Here is a 17,239-nt window from a genome sequence, read left to right as displayed (position 1 = left end):
CTTAGCACTTTTTATTGAGCTTTTCCGGGAAAATTGTTAGAAATAATTTTGATGAAATGAAAATATTTATAGCATGATTCCGATAACTGGGAAAATCTCTTTGTTGCATTCGATTTGCAGTCTATTTAAAAAGGATTGGCGAATTGTTTATTCTGCTTAATGGCTTGATGGAAACTGCCAAAATGTTTGACGGCCTTTATAGCTTAATTGCCTTGGAAAAATCGCGAAAACTGCGTCGTTTCTTTTGCCTTCGTTTAGTTTAGGGACAAGGCAATTTCCCAAGGCAACGGTGTGTGTGTGTGTGAGAGTTGGCTGATGATTACACTTTCACCCTCTTTCTATCTCTCTTACTCACTCTCTCTCTCTCTTTCTTTCCGTTTGATGAAAACTCTCTGCGACTCGAAGTTCGCTCATTTTCCTCCAGTTTCCCTCGCCGCATCACATGTGCTCACAGCGGGCAAAGTTCGCCAAACAGCTGATTTCTGCGTCTGCCTATCGGTGTTTCGGTGTTCGCTTTTCTTTTTATGTTATTGGATTTCCCGGCCCGACTTCAACCCCTCCGTCTTGTAAATTATTAAATTTGCGGCGCAGTTTTCCTTGGTCTGCTTGTTTTCGGTTCTTGTAGGGTTTCCATGTTGCGGAGAAACCCCTGCGAACTTTGGTGGCGCGACCAGGAGGCAGGTTTCCTCTGCTGGGTCTCTGGTGATTCACACCTCCAGACGTTGCTGCATATACATTACTGTTGGCATTTCGGTATTAACCTCCCCCGCCCACCGCCGACGCGATTTACACACGCCCCCTTTCGTTTAACGGCGACACATAAATCTCACAGCGCCACGTCCGAGACGCATATTGAGTGTACAGTGGGGGGCACAAATATAGGACACTTTTCAAAAATGTAGGACATGTAGGATATATTAGCTAGCTCAAACTATGACTACACTTTAATTAGGATCTATAAAATATATTTATATAAATTGTTTACTTAAATTCGACTTTAATTAAACAACAAAATAAAGAAAAAATAAGATAACGAAAAGTTTTTTTTACTTAAATTTTTATGAGACTCTTTAATCAAGGTGACCCATTTATCTTGTACCTCTGCTGACCGAGCATATAGTTTTTTTTTTTTTAAGTGGAAAGATTTTTTATGGTTCTTACTACCACTTAAGTTTAAGCATAGTGTACAAAACAAGCGCCAATTGTTTCATTGCTATTAATTTAACTACCGCTGTGTGTTTATGCGTATGTGTTTTCGTTTATGTGGCGCTCATTCAAATTCATTGTTTTGCCATTTTTTGTGGCTTTTTTTTTGCGCATTTCCTAATTTGATGGCAACATCTGACGTCATTGGCATTGCGCATGACCCGCAGAAGCAGCACTAACAACAACAACAACAACTAGAGTAGCAGCAGCAACATCAGATACAACAACAGCGCAGTAACTACAGTAACGCTGGCAACAACATCTTGATACGCTTTGTTGTTCCGTCTTATTTATGTGGTGGCGTGACCGACTAAACGGAACTCCCGCCCCCTGCCCCACCGCCCAGATCGAGCCCCCCTTCGTGGGACCATTCCCCCGCACCAACCCCCTCGAATCGTAGCCCCAAGCGAAACTAGAAACGTATAAGCGAGCTGTAATAACAACAACAAAAACAACAACATCGCAGGCACGGCAGCAATAAAAACAAATCACACTAAACTAAGTACACAGAAAAAAAAATTTGATTAACAAGAATTCATAATTTAGAGAAATATTCGAGTAATTACTATGGACTTAAATCATCCTTAATTTTTACAAACAATTTTAACTATTTGTTGAATTTCTTGAAACAAAATAAATTGAGTAAATTATAAAATGTATACATATATATAATAACCTTTTTTACTTAACTTAGAAACTTTAAAAACTTATTTTTTTGCCAAAAATCAACATTTATTGGGTTTTATTCTTGACAAGTTTGATACATATGTTTTCAGTGTAATGTTCGATAGTAGTTTGAACAATTGTATTTTCTTTGCATACATATGCAGCTGTGTTGTTTGTTTGTTATTTTTCTCGAGCACCAGGAAACAATCTCCTTAACTCTTTCACTTTGCAATTAAGTAGGGAAGTTGTGGGGGGTGGAGTAACAGCGAGCAATCATAAATCAAATATTTAGATTGATAAGCAGCAACAATCAAGTTGTGTTTGCCAAGTTAATATTTATATGGAAAATTGAACGTAGGGAAGACTAAAAAATATTATTTCTGAACAATTAAGAAGAAATTAGCATGGCTACGATAAAAGCTTAAAGAAAGTATATATGTATTTGCCATACTATTCTAACAATAATATTATAAATAATCTTGATTAAATTTACTTAAACTGCATTAACTTGTTTGCTGTAGCATGTTCTTATTTATTATCGCCCAAAGCCAACATTAAATTATCTTCCAGCGTAAATATAAATAAAATTTTTGCTTTAAAAGAATATGTTCATTGTTCAATGTACCTCGTATAAATATGAAAAGTTTATGAACTTTTGCGGCACATTGTTTGAACTTTTATAAGCCATGGGAGCCCCTCTTTATGCTTTTTTTTTTGTTTTTGCTTTTTATTTGGAGCATAAGGATATAACTAAAGGTATAAATCATATGTTCCCTGCCACATGACAATTATATAGAAATTATTTTTAAGGCACTTAAACTTGGCTTAATTTTAAGTTATTTATTTTTGTATCAAACTGATCGAAACTGTCATCTGACTTCTGAAAGAAGTCAACATATGTCTTCAAATGTCCTATAAAATGCTGTATTTAATTGTTTTGAAGCCTGGTGGTCTCTGTAAACTCTGTTTACTACCATTTAGCATTTTCCAACCTTCTTGCCGCAACATCCGCACATCCGCAGATCGCGATCGTGTGCCGTTTTTGCTGTCCGACTGCAACAGTCGCTGCCATAAGTAATGGGCACAAAGCAATTCGAGTAATGGCAAATGGCAGCAGTTGAACCGCTAGAAAGCAGCCGAGCGTTTCCACCTTTGGAGCAAGTGAGATGGGTGCTGTGTGGGTGGAAAGAGAGGGCCATAGAGACGGCGGTACGGATCAGATGTTTCATTACATGAATGTGTGTATGTGTGTGTGTGCAGCATAGTGTGGATGAAATTTTGATGTGGTGCAAATGAACTTGCCGCCGTTTCGGTTGCATTGCGGGCGGTCACAGGTGCGCGTTCTCTGCTGCCAAGATTCCTTTTCCTCTATCCGCTTCTCACCTTTTCTCCCCAGTCCTATTTGTTCTTGTTTTTCTTCAGCTCGTCAATGGACAGCTGTTTTGAGGTACACTCAAAAAAAAAAAACAATTTATTCATGCAGTGTTCTAGTAAATTTAAAAATATAAAAGTAGTTTATGTGGGTTGTTACTGTTTTGTTTTTAGTCAATCATTCTTTTTAGTTCATCGCTTAATGAACACCAAATTTCTCTAAGTGCATTGCGTGTTCCTGTTTTCGACTTTATTTACGCAGAATGACGATGCGTTTATATTATGTTTTCTTATTCGGGTCTAGATTCTGTGTAAGTTAGGCAGCAAATGCAGTTCCTGTGTTCTTCGGTTTTCCTCTAACGCTCCATTCTATTTGATTACCGATTTTATTTCTTCCTGGCCGAAAAAGAGCGTGATAATGACTTCGTGGGGAGAGGTTTGATGGTCAGAGGAGGAGCTATTTCATGCGGGCTTGGGGTCACTTCATTGATAAGAACCACGTAGCTGGAGGTCCTTACCTTCGAGAATAACAAATTGGAATATATCTTTAATCCTCAGTTTTCTGTTTTCTTTCAGGTGAGTAAAATGTAAAACTACGTTTTTATGTATTTCTGTTTGAAGGAGCTTGCCCAAATCCCAGGTAATTTGTTAAACTCAATTGGAGCATTAATTTTACCTGTGAAAAAAATAACATGCTTAGGAGTGGTCAACGCAACTGGACGTTTTAAATAAATGTTTAGCTTTAACAATACTATGATGTTTTAGTTGAACCGATTGCTATCAGGCCAATTAGCTTCTTGGTAAAAGTACATAAGTGATGTGATGTTTTGCGTCAATTGTACGAAATTTTGTTAGCCATTAAATTGCCCGAATTTATTTCGTTTACCTGCGATCATTAAAACCATGTGTTAATGAATAAGCAATGGCAATATATTTATGAGAAATCTATTTAAATTTGTATGAAACAAAACAGTACAATTATCCTTTTCGTGGAAAATTAATGCCTAATTGTTATTTATAGAGTTATTACTTGGTTTGTTCAATGCGTTAAAAAAGTAGTAGATTCTGCTACTATTCTACTGCCACTTGGCCGAGTTCTCTTGTTACCGACCATGTGGCAACGCCAGCGCAGTCAGCTGCTGAGCATCAACACATGAGCGCTCAGCTGATGTGAGAGAGCGTGGAAGAGAGAGGCCTAAAGCCAAAGCAGTCAAACAAGTGGTCGAAAACTGTATAGATGTGCATGTCTCGCTTGAGGGGCGCATTTGTATGCAAAACACGCACACGCGCTGCTCTCTCAGCTGGTATTTGATACCTCCATCTCTCTTCCTCTCGCTCGAGCGGAGAGCAAATGTTGCTGTTGGTGTGCGAGACAGCAGCAACAACAACAACAGCAACCACTTCATCTTTACTGTGTGCTCTGCTTTCGTTGCCAGTTTTCTGTTTCTGCTTTTTGCTGCCTTTTTTCTCTCCTTACTTGCGTGAGTGTTGATGTTGCCGCTGTGTATGTGTATGTGTTGCTGTTGCCAGCCGAACGAGCAGCAGTCAGTCAAAGACGGACGGCTTGGCTCAGTGTAGAAATTTCCTTTGGCACGCTTGGTCGCTCGAGCGGTTGCAGGTCGTCGTCAATGGTGGACTGTTGATGTCGCCGCGTCATTATTTGACATTGTTTTTCGAGGCGCCGCCGTCGGTTGCAACCACACATCATCATCGCGCCGCATCGCATCGCGTCGCAGTTAAAAGCAAAACAGCAACATTTGCAATATCGATTGCCAACGTGAAATGCTATGCTAGATTGTGAAATAAAATCGCATACCAATACAAACTGATATCCCGAAAAGGGGAACAAATGTAAGCCGAAAAGGAGTCTGTTCTCCAACAACAAGAAAAAACAAAAGAAAGAAAAGAAGTGCTTCTCTGTGTGTGTATGTGTGCTAGTGTTTCCCGTGCTGGTGTGAAACTGTGTCATTCGCTGAGAAAAACTGCATTCGAGTTTTTCCTCAGAGCCGCGACTGCTGGCGTGTTATTGTTGCTGTTGCAGCTAGCTGCCACGGTTTGTTGCTTCACTGATTACGCGCAATGCAGCAGCAGCAGCAGCAGAAGCAACAGCAACTAACTGCAGAGGAGCAATAGCAGCTGAGAGTTCAGTTGCGAAACCGGCGAAGCGCGACTGTTGCCAATGCAGCGCTTAGAATTGGCACACCAGCAACAACTGCAATGCTGCTACTCCAGCAGCAGCGGCAGCAACAACAACGGTACATTGGGCATTCACAATGTTGTTTGGTGTGCCACTGCCACTGCCACTCCACCGCTACTTTTCCTCCACTGCCATATTGTTTTAACCACTTCCTTTGCCGCAGCGGCAGGAACTTCCTTCCTCACGGGCTTCCTGTCTGTTCGTCCGTCTGTCTGGTTGTCTGCCCTGCAACCCTCAACCCTCCCTTTTTGCCGCCCCCTCACTCTCAACTCATTGTCAGGTGTTTTCTGTGCCACACAGCAAGAAATGGGGGTATTGTTAGGGTTCATTTGATTGTTTTTACAAGAACTCTTTAAAGAAAGGTTTTTATACAATATATCCTTATTTAAACTGCCTTTAAAAAAAAATAAAAAAGAGTGAAAATCTTAAAAAAAAGTAAATATCTTATTGGGTCTTTAGGATATCCTCTTTTTACCGTGCACATCCTGGTTGCGTTGTTTCTACTTTTTGTCAACCCCGTTGACGCCTACGTGTTCAATACGCTGAGAAAACAACAGTTACGAGTGGCTCAACCAGCAGCTTGTTATTTCTCACACCTTCCGTCGAGCGCCCCCCCCGCCTCCCTACCGCTGCCCCTTGCCAACCCTTTGGGTCCTCAAATGCGCTAGGACATCCATCGATTTTTTGAGGTCATGCTAAAAATTGCAAAACCAACTGGAATTAGTTGCGGATTTCCATAGTTGAATTGCCATGGACATTTTTGCGGAAGGCAGAGGAAATGAAATTGATCCAAGCCTTTGTGGTGCGATATTATCTAACCGATTTCGATTCGTTTTCTGTGTAGGCCTGGCGGATGTTAAGGATTTACGTAAGCTCAGGAACTAATTAGAATGAAGCAATATGATATTAATCCCAACTAGTCATTTTAGTTCGATATTTAATAGTATCTACGTACCTTTTGCTATTGAACGTTTTCCCCCGTTATGATTAAGATTAAATGGGGTATTTCCCCATTAAGCAATTCCAGCAAAATCGTATAGATACTAATTTAGTAACTAGGCAATCGCATTTACATGGAGACCACACCTGCTAAAGAAGCGGAAACAGGCGGAGAACCGAGTCCGTGAATTCTACTGGCTGATGGGCAGACAATCTAAGCTACCGACTTCCACTAAGCTCCTTATCTACAAAGCGATCATAAGGCCAATCTGGACGTATGGCATTCAACTGTGGGGCACTGCATCGAAAAGTAACATCAACATTATCCAGACATTCGAAAACAAAACGCTCCGCACAGTCACAAACGCTCACCCTTTCCACGATAATGCCACTATACACGAGGTCCTCAGCTTCCCCTGGGTGAAGGATGAGATTAAGAAAAGCAGCAGGCAGTACATGCAGAGGCTTCAAGACCACCCAAACAACCTGGCACAAGACCTGATGGACACCAGTCAACGCACCAGGAGGCTGCACCGATCACACCCTTTGGACCTCTCTGGGATTAGACACGCAAATTAAATTAAATTATACACATACATTATTATATACTTCATACATACAATATCGACAGTTATTGTATAGTTTCGCAACAATTTATGTAATCAATTAATTCTCTACCGTTAAGTTTAGTCATCAAATTTAATGATTGTCCGCGAAGGACAGTTTTAAATTAATATATCCAAAAAAAAAAAAAAAAAAAAAAAAAAAAATTTAATCGGGTTCATACATATGCATTTCGGTTCTATTGGGCATGTTTCCATTCGATTTTCGCCGTGTATCTCAATCGATCGTTTAACCCATATGAAAAGGATAGTCACAGTTATAAGCGCTGTCGGATGAATCTCTGGTAACTGGGTTAGTTAGCGACCCGAAAACTTCTCTGCGCCTTTCCACCGAACCGTTATGCCATATATGTACGTATGATGCGATGCTGCTCTGCCTGCCCGCCGGTCAGTTCATCCAAACCAAACCAAACCAAACTGAAGCGAACGGAACAGAACAACCCAAACCAGCTCGGAGATATATGGATGGGTTTTGTACGGCTTGGCATGGGGTATAATGGTGGTGGGGGTACGGAGATACACCTATCTACTATGTATATCATGTCATCCATTGCATGTGCATCGCACATCTCACGTCACCGTACAGCTTCTATCTCCCTTTCCACATCTGCTGTCGCCTTCCTGCTCGTCGTTTGCCAGTTGTGGAACTCGTTTTCATTTCTTTCGTTAGTAGACATAGACATAATTCTCCAGCTTTTCTGGCGAGCGAAGGGGGTTTCTTTTTCGGTTTCGGTTTCTATTTTTTTTTTAAATTTTTTTTTTTTCTCTCGACTTTGCCAATCGCTCGTTTGACCTTTAACGGGGTGTGCTGCATATACATGAAAAGCACACTCAAATCGGCAACAATTAAGCTCATTCAAAACGCGAGCAATGGGCAATCCAAGAAAAAAACAGTCGTCGTCGCGTTGCTAGAATCACATCATAAATTTGAATTTGATGGGGCGCCAGTTGTTCTGTGTGCGGAGGTGTGAAAACGAAACTAGAAGGGGGCACAAAAGACAAATACTCGTTGGAGGGGAAAGACACCAGAGTCAGCAAATTGGCTCCAATGCGAGTTGAAGGTTAAGTGCGACAGCGACGCGGAAATTGAGCATTCGGATATTGGAATCAGTAGCTGGTTTCAAGCTGAATAAACAAAACAATAGGCATTAACCCCTTTTCTGTCATCTTTCGATTTTCGTACTTTTTTTTAGCACGCACTTCAGACCATTTTATTGGCTTCCTAGTAATTAAAAGTTTTTTGTAGCTTGAACCAAAGAGTTTCATGAGAAACTTGGGATATTTGTTTCGTAAAGTTGAAATTTATAATCACAAATACATTTTTTCAACATTTATTTTAATAACAGAACGAGCGATCTGAAAGTAACAAAATTCTCATATCAATAGAAAATCAAAGTTCTAAAAGTACTTGGTACCTCTTAATACTTATATAATATACCATTTTCAATGATTTCGGATCTACTCAGATACAATATGACAATACTAAGTTGGCTAAGATGAATTTCTGCTGCAGTGCGTTTGCAAATTCGCATTCAAGCGAATATTTAACTATGACAGGGCAAATTTCTGCCTGTTTGGCTTATGTATCTCTGTGTTTTCGGGACTGTTCGATATTTTTTTGCTTTTATAAATAACCTTAAACGATTTTTCTGCGCCGCCAGGCCACACGAAAAGTGTCAATGTCAGCTGTTGGTTGTGTTAGCCACGAAACCGAAGCGAACCAAATCGAAAGCGAGCAAGCGATGTGAAATCGGAAAAATCGAAGACCCGTGCTAAATTTATTATTCAGCTGTCGGCATTGCCATCATAGGCATTTTCCCAGCCCGTGTTTGGTTTTCCTCCTTTTTTTTTTGCCTTTTTCCCGCTTTTCTAGTCCTTTTTTTTGTGCTGGCTGCCACTAAAAGCTTCCCAAAATAAACGCGAATACATGTGCATGTGTTCATATTTTATACATAACGAGTATATACATACATTTGCACAGTGCAGCGGCTAGTGAAAATTTGCAAAATGTTTCCGTCACACAAAAGGCACTTTATGCCTCCTTCGCTCACCTTTCCCCACTGCAAAACACGCGCCGCTAATTGCACGCGTGTGCAGCCATTTCTGCGAGATTATTTCGAGATACATTTATACACTTGCCACCAGGCCTACCAAATAATTGCTAGCCGTCACTTTTTTAGTCTGGCTAAAAGTGTGGAGGCAAAAAAAAACTTTAAAAAAAACGAAGCCAAACATATCAAGACAAAAGAAAATGTAATTTTGGGGGCTAAATCGCCACCGAGCAGCTGAAATATCCGTGTTGCAATCGTGTTTTTTTCCATCACGCCCCCGCCCATTTTTTGTTGAGGATTTGTAACAGCCTCGACAACTCGAGATGATGTTGTATGTGAAGAAGACTCTGCTCCCACAACATTGTCAAAAGCCTCCATACCCATTGACCAAACCAAGACGCTCGTTCCAGAGGCACCGTGGTCATTGGGGCTATAAAAATCTATGAAAAATGAATATGTTTATTGTTCAACTTGACTTATTGCCTGCCCCAACGCTGTTGTTCGTGCATCTTGTTAACAACTTCTTGTACAACTTCTGCATTTTGAGCAGTGGTAATCAAATGTTTTACAGAGGAAGCTACCGATGCATTTTCATAGCCTAGCAATATTATGGATATTTTTTCCATAAGTTTTTTTTTTTTTTTTTTTTTTTTTTTTAATTTAGGAAAATCATATTATGTATGCTTTAAGGAAATATTTATAAATTATTTTTTTACACGAAATAATTACAGCTTGTTCTTAAAGTAACTTTATTTGTCCGAGTTTCAACTTAAGACAGCCTTAAGCTAGCTGGGAAATATTATAAAGATTAGTAATCTACTCTGATTTAAGTATTTATTTTATTATCATACTTAAATCAAATAGCGATATTTAACTTTTACTTAAATGCTGGTCAGGTTTTAATTTGACATGATTTCATCTTCAACTTTTAGTTTCTTTGAGGCATAGAAACAATTTTCGGTGCCAGTTAAGACCCATTAGTAATTATACCCGCTGTTTGTAAAAGTTGGTAAATTCCCAGTGCGATTCAGCGTACTTTTCCATATAAAGAGCATCGAGTTGCGATGCAGCCCTCTTTTCTGTCGTCCAATTGACCGCCCACCGCCCGCAATGATGGCCGCTGAGATCGGCGGGCTATATAATTATGCGGTTGGGCCCCTTTGATCAAAACCCCCCGCCATTTGAGCCCCTTTTCCGGGGGATAAGGCGGCATCTTCAACCGTAGATGAAGATGGTGAGGAAGTGCGGTAACTGGGATACTGGTGAAAATTGCGCTGGTTTTGGTTTTTTCCCCGATTTTCCCTTTTCGCTGCCTGGCGGCGGCCAACAATTTTCGGCTAGTTTTGCAATCGACTCCCACAGCCGGCCGTTTCCCGCATTTCCCTGGAAATGCGCCTGCTGGATTTTACTATAATTTTATCTCGCTGCTGGCCTGTGTTTTTCTTTGTCGTTCATCAAATTGAGTTAGCAAAATTACTATAATTTTGTGGGAAATTTTACGGGTCAAATTTCAGCTGTGTTGACAATGCGCCGCCATCTAAAACAAAAAACTAAAAAGAAAATTAAAAAACATAAAAGTGGGTAAAGCAGACGCGCCGCTGACCGCAGCACAATTTTTTCCATATTTTCATTTTGTTTTTTACTAATTTGCTTAATTAGCGCGACTTACGCTCATAAATATATGAGTGTGTGTATTTATGGGAGGCCCCACTGCGGGTTTATTTTTTACACGATTTAATTGGGTCTATGTATTTATTTTTATTGTTTTTCTCCTCGGTAATTTCAACGGGCCGCTTCTTGGCGTTTTATTTTGTTTTATTCGGTTTTGGCCTTTCTTATTTCTCTCACGTTTTGGGCCCAGTACAAGTTTATGGCGCAGCCTGAGAGCGCCGTCGTGAATGGATTGAATTGGAGTTTGGAGCTTCAGTTTGGTTGGAGTACAGTGAAGCAGCAGTAACGGCGGCAGCAGCAGTTGGTATGGCAATCCGTATCGAGGGACCCCATTAATGCTGGAAACGTGATGTTTGTGCGGCTTTTTGTGTAACTCGCCGTGAGAACTTGGCGGCGTTGCAATCGTTCAGGTTTCGCTTCGTTTTAGATGACAGCTGCGAATTGAATCGTTCAATCGGAGAGATCCGAACCAGCAATTGCAGCACGTAGATCATCGATCCATGGTTTTCCGTTTTCAGTTTTTCTTTTGTCTTTCGGCTGCAATCGCAATCGCAGGCCCATTTGCATACTCATTTGCTCACTCACTCAGATACTCACATATTCAGATACTCACATCGGGATTGGATTGGATTGGATTGGATTGGATTGGATTGGCTTGGCTTGGATCGGCGTCAATCAGTCAATTGTGTGTGGCCTTCGGAGTGTGAAAATTGCTGCAATCGCTGAACGCACGAAGTACGCATGATCCACATGGATGGAGATCCATCATCTCTGGGGCCACTGAGCCCTTGAAACGGGGGCTTGGCCAATCTACCGATCGGATAGGGTCAATGGAGGAGGTACTCCAAACCGATTTCCATTGTCAGAGTTGAGCTTGAGCCAGAGTTTTATCTAAAGCATAGCTATTTGATCTACTTTTTAATGTGTATAATCAACTGCCACTGAATTGTAGGAAATCTATTGGTTTCCAACACCATCTTCAGCTAATTTAGAATATTCGATGATCCACATCAAATCAGATTATTTCCAACCCACTTCATGATATGCCATAATTGAGTTGCAGCGAATTTATAATATTAGATTGTGTGTCGAAATATCAGATTCGTTTCAGCTGTACTGATTAAAAGCGCCATAAACTGTGATACATTTTACTAAGTATTTTAGGACAGAAATTAGTATATATCACCTATTATTGAATCTGCTTTGAGAAGAAACCATTACAAATGGATTTCTATTCCAAGCGCTGGAAATCTTTAAAATAGAGCGATAAAAATACTTCTGTATTCCATAAATAATAAAATGCTATAGTAGATTTTGCAACATTTTATGACTGCAGCATTAATGTGGAAAAGCTAAATGTGGACTTTACAAGCGATGTGGAAATGTAGTACGCAATGCTCTGTGCCCATTTCAAGCGGATTCCCCTGTTCCAGTAAATGATCGAAGTGGTAGCGCCAAATCAATTTCCATTTCTAGGTAATGTGTGTAGCCACATAATGTAGTGTGTGTGTGACCCCAAAGCTGGTTAGCCGACTCTCCAGATAGATAAATAGATAGAAGTATATATCATTCGACCGAGAGTGGAAACCGCAAAGCTAATTGCTTATGCACAGCGCATAACCTTGCCACTCCATGACACTTCTTGCTTCGCTGAGTACCAAGTTCCAAGTACCGAGTACCGCATACTCAGCAATCCCAGCAAGTGAGTATCCGACTGAAGGCCCCCCAGTTGAAACCCTTTCGAGCGAGGGCCAAAACCAAAGAATCGGCGAGGGGCAATGTGGAGAAGAAGTGGAGAAAGCTTTCCTCATCATCATCATCAGATTTGTGCAGCAGAGGTTGTGGCAAGATTGAAAAGGAATGGCGGAGAATGGAATGGTTGGCAGTGGCAGCTTGGCCAGGCTTAATTGAAAATTCACAGTAATGCCAGCTAGAAAACGACAGCTGCTGTGCGGATAAGCACGAGGAAAACAGGGAAAAGCGAGGAAAAGGCATCACTCAGAGCAGAGAAAACACATTAAAATAATATAATTATATATATTTTTTTTTTTTGCCTTTTGTTTTTCCTTTCTTGGTTAGACTTTTATGCCGACTTATATCTCCGCATCTCCGCTTCACACTTTTTTTTCGCTCCTAAGCGATTTATTTCTTATTTCTTTGGCTTGAGTTTGGGCTTTGAGATTTCCGCATGCTTTGTCAACCGTGAACGGGCACGAACTTTCATTTTAAAATTCTCGAAGCGTGTTGCGCACACTCAAGTGAACTATCCGCCCCATTTTCCACCAAAAAAAAAAAAAAAAAAAAAAAAACCCACAGTGTCAATTGCCGGTTAGAGGAGTTTCGAAAAATCCCAAGTGTCATCATCATCGTGATCACCTCCACATCGCGCAAAGAAGATTTGTTTTACGCTTTTGCACTCGGCTTTCTATGGAAACTTTCATGGCTGCCGGCTTGGCTTAATTCTAGCAATTTATATGGCCAACAACGTGCATTCAAAATTGGTAATACAAATGGCATCATGACGAGGCCGAAAAGTTTCCAGAATTGCATGCATGTAATTTGCTAATTAAGAGTGTCATAGAAAGTTTCCCCTCTTTCCATTGTCAATTGTGGACTAGAAGTGTCTTAAAGTCGCCGGATCCATAGGGCGTACTTTCGATTTTCTTAGCCAGATGCTGTCCGGCACCACCCATCATCATTCAGCCAATTTAATCTCGGCTACTCGCCAGTTGTGAAAGTTCCCAAGACCTTTGGAGGGGGGAGGAGGTGCCAAAACCGAGGCCATTCTATTTTTCACACCTTTTTCTTTTACTTTTCCAAGCTGGCTCAGTCGCATATAATTTTCTGTATACCATCATGCCATATCTGTATATATGTATTTAAGTCGTCATCCCGCTTGTCTCGTGCCAACTGAATCACTGAATTCGCTCATCGGGCACGTTGCCTCATGGCAGATAAGCTCTTTCTTGTTTGTCATGTGCCGGGAAATTCTGTGGCATATTCATAAAGCTGAATTCCATGTGTCATACTCGCATATGCACACTCGCGATACTGTAATCGCCGACTTGAGCAGGGCTTACTATGCTTAGCTGACGTCCAGCGGAGGGCTTAATCTCTGAAATGTTCGGAAAAAGTACTGCAATTTTGATACAAATTATTATATATATTTGCTTGTTTTTAACGAATTTGTATTGCTTGGATTCGTAAGCAAAATATTTAAAAAGAATTGTCATAAGAATATATCATATTCATAATAAAAAATTTTAAGCGGGAAAAAAAAGAAAGCAACTTATCTCAAAATTCAATGTTAAGAGCATTACACATTCGCACATTCCATTTACATCCATCAAGCTAAATTCGTCCTTGCTGCTTGATTTTTCACAGGACATCCTTTTGGGATAATGGATAATGTACTGCCATCATCATCGTATCGATTTGCATTTAGCAAATAGTTTCAAATGTTCCGCCATTCAATCAAGTAGCAATCTATTTAGCCTGGCTAGATGATGCCCTTCTCTTTTGAACACGGTTAGGGTGGACCCAATCCATTAAATGTGGGTATTTGGGTGAAGGTTATCGCTTGTCCGACTCCTGTTTTTTACTGCCTGTCGGCCAGTCGGTTTACTTTTTTTTCGCCTTCGTCTTTGAGGCATCAGGTTTTCCAGTTTCTTAAAGACCCAGCCCATTTCTTGGCCCGGGCTTCTCCTTTAATGATGTGTTTTAATTTTACTTTGTCGTTTCGCTTCTTTTTTTTTGCCAGCGATTGCGTAAGCGGCGGATGACGCCGCCTCTTACTTTCTTTTTCTTTTGGCCTGTGCCGGAGTTAAAGTCTTAAGGTATGACTTAAAAAAAAACGCATAAATAAGAGACAATTTGAATTGAATGCGAAAAGGAACTCAGAAACGTACGGGTTTTGTTTGTTTTATTTTACCATTTATTTGTACAATTAAATCTTTAAACTTGCTGTTCCCTCCAGTGTTGGAAGCATTTGCATTAATTAAAGTGCAGGAAAGAGAAAAAGTCAAACAAATAAGCTGCAAAAGTTCGAGCCAGCACAAAAAGGAAGAAACTTATAATTTATTTCTTTAGTAAATCTAATTAACATATAAGCGGATTTTAGCTTAGCAACTCACTCAAATACACACACACACACGCGCCTACTCAAATCACTCACCATTGCGAATTTGTGTGCATTTGTTTTTGTTTTTCTGTGTGAACTACGCAACGAGTCGAAAAACTCACGCGATCGCGTTTTCTAACGCCAAATATATATATGTATATTTATATCTAGATGAGTACACACAAATATATATATATTCATATATGTGTATATATGGGGGATTTATGCCCGGGGAGCGCGCACATTTATATGTATTAAAACTAAATAATAAATACATGGCATGGCATTGCCATCCATCGCACTGTGGAAGATTACCGAAACCAGAATTTATTACAAAATTAGTTCGGCCTACTCGAATCCAGTGGGATTAGATGGATTAAGACTTTCGTCAAATCGATTTCGTATATTTAGAATGACATCTCGCTGACTTATTTACGTGCAACAATTAGATATAAATATATGCCGAAACAGGTTCACTGTAGCTGGTGCCCACTGTGCAGTTCTTGTGGAAAGATTTGAAGCCGATGAATGTCACATACTAGCCAAGCCAGCACCCAGAGCACGAGAAGTTTACAATCTTTTCTTTTGGCCATTTCGCCAAAAGCAACGCAAAAGGGAATGGCCAAAAAAAGTTGAAAGTTCGGGCCGAAAGCTAATGCCATGTTTGTTTTATTTTCATTTAGAAGAAAGTTGGGCTTAAACAAGAGTGAAAGATGGAAAAAAACGAACTGAATAAGATTAAAATGTGTGCAAAATCAGTTAACAGTCGCAGCAGCAGCAATAGAAGCAGCAGCAGCAACAACAAATGAGTGAATTATAGTGACAAATGAATAAAAGCCAAAAGTGACAGTGAATAATGTTGAGAGCGCCCACTCAGCACATCGTGCAAATCGGCTTCGGAACGAAGACGACCACAACAACAACAGCAGCAGCAGCAGCAACATCGACAGCAGCAGCAGCAACACCAGGCGGCAAGCAGCAGCAGCAGCGCAAAACGCTGTTGCAACGCTTCCGGCAGCAGCAACACAAGTTGCCAAAAGTCGCAGCAGCTGAGCAGACACATGACACAGAATATTACTTCAAGCAGCAGCAGCAGCAGCAGCAGCAAACTTCTTCCTATCAGCAAGGCGACAATTGTTTGTTGTATCTTGCCACAGCGTTGAACTCAAACTCTGAGCAGTTGCTGAAGAAACCGAAGAAGAAAAAGGAGCCGAGCAGCTACAATTTCGCAGCAGCACTGAGGCGCAACAAGAAGCCAAAACAGCAGCAGCAGCAGCAGCAACTGGCAACTTCGACCGACGACGACGACAGTTGCCGCAGCATCAACAGCAACTGCAGCAACAGCAGCACCAGTGGCAGCAGCCACAGTTTGTCTAATAGTTGCATTAACAATCATAACAACACTCATTATAGAAACAGTAAAAACACCAGACACAACAGTAGCAACAACAACGACTACAGTGGTAATTACAATTGCAAAACAAGCGAACAACAAGCGTGGAAAGCCAGTGCAGCACAACAAGTGCTCATTAGCGATCGGAATTATCCCAGCAGCAACACCAACAACATCACCAACCACACCAACAACAACACCAACATCACCAACAGCAGCAACAACAACCACAGTGGTGGCCATATCATCATGTCACCCACCTCGCAGGCGCCCACCCGAACCTCCCTCTTCGATTCCTGTCATCGAAAGATCCGCCTGATCGGCGGCGGTCCAGTTGCCTTCTTGGGCGGATTGGTTGCGTAAGTTATTTCCCCTTCTTTCCAACTGACATTTGAGTTGAATTTATAATATAAGCGGCTAACAATAGAACAAACCCATATGATTTGTGATTCGGGTGGGATTATCATAGTAGCCAAGGTTTCCAGTTATAATGCGTGAGTTGCGTCAATCACATTGTTCGCCGTGTTATTAATTACCCCATTTGGGATAATTTCGTATAGCACGTTTCTAACCTCTGCTAACAATTAGCATATCTCAAAAACTCATGCAGGCTTTAATAGTAACAATTAAATTTACGATTTCATAAATTTTAATCAATAATAAGGCTGGTTACTTCATAGGTATTTCATCTCTTTATAGCATCAACTAAGTTCGTTTTTCTATTATATCTGTTTATTACTTAATAGTTATTCCCTAGAATGATTTATGATCCAGTTTGTGAATGCCCACTAGTATTTGAATTTTAATAATTACCACTAATGTATTAGCATTACGCTCGTTAGCATATACTCTACGGCGATCAACTTTCTAAGGTCACGTCACGCAGAATTGCACAAAGTTATAATTTGTCCGCATTAGGGAAATACTTAAGATACCCGTGTCAGAGGTCGAACAAAGGAAGCCGAAAAAGAAAAAACTTAACAATAAAGAACGCAGAAAACA

The 17,239-nt window shown here is 40.5% G+C and overlaps 1 protein-coding gene across 3 annotated transcripts in view; it reads left to right on the top strand.

Annotated features, from left to right (window-relative positions):
• Window positions 1-17,239, top strand: part of LOC6605285 (MOB kinase activator-like 2) — a 40,996-nt gene that overhangs the window by 4,578 nt on the left and 19,179 nt on the right. Inside the window, exons 1-2 of one of the 3 annotated variants that reach the window (XM_032719581.1) lie at window positions 4,824-5,094; window positions 15,528-16,596. The exons of the other annotated variants lie outside the window; for them this stretch is intronic. Of the exons in view, the coding sequence (XP_032575472.1) occupies window positions 15,701-16,596 (896 nt within the window). The 5' untranslated portion in view covers window positions 4,824-5,094; window positions 15,528-15,700. Of the gene's footprint in view, window positions 1-4,823; window positions 5,095-15,527; window positions 16,597-17,239 lie in introns of those variants that run through there. 3 annotated transcript variants of the gene reach the window in all.

Source organism: Drosophila sechellia, chromosome 3L (assembly GCF_004382195.2).
Source record: "Drosophila sechellia strain sech25 chromosome 3L, ASM438219v1, whole genome shotgun sequence".
NCBI lineage: Eukaryota > Metazoa > Arthropoda > Insecta > Diptera > Drosophilidae > Drosophila > Drosophila sechellia.
This window is presented reverse-complemented; position numbering and strand designations above follow the sequence as displayed.